Source organism: Phaseolus vulgaris, chromosome 6, assembly GCF_000499845.2.
Source record: "Phaseolus vulgaris cultivar G19833 chromosome 6, P. vulgaris v2.0, whole genome shotgun sequence".
In the NCBI taxonomy this organism is placed as follows: Eukaryota; Viridiplantae; Streptophyta; class Magnoliopsida; order Fabales; family Fabaceae; genus Phaseolus; species Phaseolus vulgaris.
In genome coordinates this window covers 10,278,378-10,281,351 of record NC_023754.2, presented here as the reverse complement: position 1 = coordinate 10,281,351, position 2,974 = coordinate 10,278,378, and the positions used below count along the sequence as shown (strand labels likewise).

The window sequence follows — 2,974 nt, the reverse complement described above, 5'->3', positions numbered from 1 at the left end:
CATTTGTCGAGCCAAAAACTGTTATATGGGTGGTCAAGACTCCTAGACTATGAAATCGTAAGGTCGGTCTAATGGAGTAGGGAGTTGGAGTGGTGGTGGTTCTTTTCATGAAGGTCACTAAGGGGATAGTAGTGGAACAAAGGAAATGTTGGAGCTGATTCTGTCGTGTTGGTACATGGTCTTGGTGCTACGAAGGGTGCCAAGATGCAAATGTATTATTGGTACCCTAGGTTGTGCGTGCTTATATGCAGGGTGTATGCAGGCCTTGCGAATTCAGAATAGCAATGATCCTCCCTCTTATGGATTGGTTAGCTGCTCACTTTAATGTCCAGGTTGGGTTATGCAAAATGTGATGCCTCACTTGTGAGCATTCTGCAGTACGCTCTGGGACTCGTTTTGGTTTTGGCTGTAAGGAATCATGGTGGGCGAGATCACCCTTGTGACTGGAGGGTTTGTGTCTCTAGGATTAGAAGATGTCTAGCAGGTGCACTTCTCATCATATCCCTATGTTATAGATGGTAACAGACTGATGTAAAGGGAAGGGAGGAGGCTCAAGCTCCTCAATATCCAGTAGCTTATTGTAGTTGTGTCTACCAGCATCTTGGTTTTTTCTAGTATACATGCAGTTCAAGTCTATTATGGGGCTCCTAAGTACCTTAAGCTTTATTGTGATAACTACTTTATCTTTTAACTCTGTTGCTATGCTGATTGCTTAAGCTAGGAGAGGTTTTTGTATCAGGGTTGGGACACCCCTTAAGTGTCTCTCTTATTATATTAATTAATTGCTGATAAAAAAAAATTGTATATCGGTTGGGACATCCCTAAAGTGTTCCTTTAATTCATTAATTCATTGCTGATAAAAAAAAATTGGCTATATGACGATTAAACATACTTAAAATATCATATCCTTAGCTGATGCACCAAAAACCTTTTGAATCGACGGAAACAAAAATTATATTTAAGCAACATCTTTTTGTAATTTTTTGTTGTTATGCTCATTCTTGCTGCAATTAAAGGTTGTCAATGATTTTACTTAATATATTTTGTTAAAACTTGTATAACACATGCATTAGTAACTAACTAATGGCATAAAAAATATTCATCGCTAATTTACTTTTATAATAACTTTTATGACGATGTTTTTCAGACAACTTATAATAATTTTGTTATAAAATAACATTGGTAATCATCCCAAACTTCAATTTCTCATCACAAAATTCATTATTATTTATAACAACAACAAAATATCTTAAAAAATATTTTTTAATGATTAATATATTTTCAACATTTGACTAAGCTAGTATTACGTTGATAGCATGTAAAACCTAATTAGACCAATTTCAACGTTAACGCATACTAACATTGTGATTTGCGTTACTTTCAGTTAATTTTAAGATTTAAAAATATATTATGTTAAATAATAAGTAAGAGTAGAAATGAATTAACATATATTTGAATTAATATTTAAAAGCAACCCTTGACCAAATAGGTTGACTAAAGTAGTTATACGTTAAGATGGAAAGGGAAATAAAAAAATATTGATGAGTTATAAAAGATGCATAATATTAAGTGTGTATATAAGGAATGGGATGGTAAGAATGATGAAGAGATAAGTTGATAAGAGTGAAAGCAGAGAAGCATAGAGAATAAAGAGAAAAGATGAAGGTTTTGACTATGGTGATGTTTGTTATGGTTTATGGTTTGGTCATAACAAGATTTAGTGAAGGTCAAATGCCTACTAGCTGTGATGAGTATAATCCATTATTTTCACCATGTGTGCCTTATTTGGTTAATCCAGACTTTGGGATTCCAAGTCCAAGGTGTTGTGCTGGAGCTGCTCAGGTGTTTGGAAAAGCCAACAATCCTGCAGCTATTCAAAAACTTTGTACTTGTCTGGTTGCCACTATGCCTAATTTATCGTTTAAACCTGAGAAATTGACACAACTCCCAGCAGCCTGCAAGATTAAACTTTCATTGCCTATTGATAAGTGCATAAAAGCTTGAACTTATTCAACTGCTCATACCATACATTCACACTTCAATGGTTAAGTTTGATGCATGTAAAACAAATAAATATTATCAAAGGAGGTATCAACTCTTTGCAATTACTATTATTATTAGTCTACAACTTTTTATTTATTTATTTATTTATGCATTTTGTGTGGATTAATTGTGTGATTAATTAAATTAAATAAAGTATTTTGGATGTTTTCACTTACATATAAAATCACATTTGAGGTAAAGATTAATAAGTTGGTACATAGTAGCTAACCAACAAAAGTAAGAGATGAAAATACTTAAAAATTAAAAAACATATAACCTCAAACAAATCATAATCATATCTTGCATGTTTCCAAAGGCAGGAGGTTGTTACTGTATTAGTGTATAGAAGCTCTCTGAGGATAAGGTCTTCTTGGTTTTGGATTTTGTTTGTCGTTTGTTCTGGATGGACAGTTTTAGAAAGGGAAGTGATACCCGTTATAGTCTTATGGGTATCACATTTGAGGTAAAGATTAATAAGTTGGTACATGGTAGCTAATCAACCAAAGTAAGATATGTGAATACTTTCAAAAATATATAACCTCAAACAAATCGTAATCATATCTTGCAAAAATATAAATATTAGTTGTGTGGCTATTTAATAAAACTAATCATATCTTGCAAAAAGATAAATAAGAATAATAAAAAATAAATATTTATGTTTTGTGGTGAAGGTTAAGTAAGTGAATACTACCAAAAAAAAAGTTATTAAATAAAAACTAATTTTATATACCAAAATAATTAGTTATTATATTAAATAAATTAAAGATTGTCTTATAAATTATAAAATTATTATTATTTAAAATAGCTTCTATTATTAATAAAAATTTATAAAATAATTTTTAAATTAGTATTTAACCATTAGCTACTAACTACTTTATATTCTAAATTAGTCTTTACTAGTCTTCTAAACACTAATTTAGAATTTTAAATT

The 2,974-nt window shown here is 30.9% G+C and overlaps 1 protein-coding gene across 1 annotated transcript; it reads left to right on the top strand.

Moving 5' to 3' along the window:
- The first annotated feature begins 1,674 nt into the window (after nucleotides 1-1,674).
- On the top strand, nucleotides 1,675-2,004 carry LOC137833350 (non-specific lipid-transfer protein AP10-like). Its single transcript, XM_068641702.1, has one exon. It carries the CDS (start codon nucleotides 1,675-1,677, stop codon nucleotides 2,002-2,004), a length of 330 nt encoding a protein of 109 aa, XP_068497803.1.
- The last annotated feature ends 970 nt before the right edge of the window (nucleotides 2,005-2,974 follow it).

Bases quoted from the DNA above. Each gene is read 5' to 3' on its own strand.
- LOC137833350 (XM_068641702.1), top strand. From the start codon at position 1,675: ATGGTGATGTTTGTTATGGTTTATGGTTTGGTCATAACAAGATTTAGT.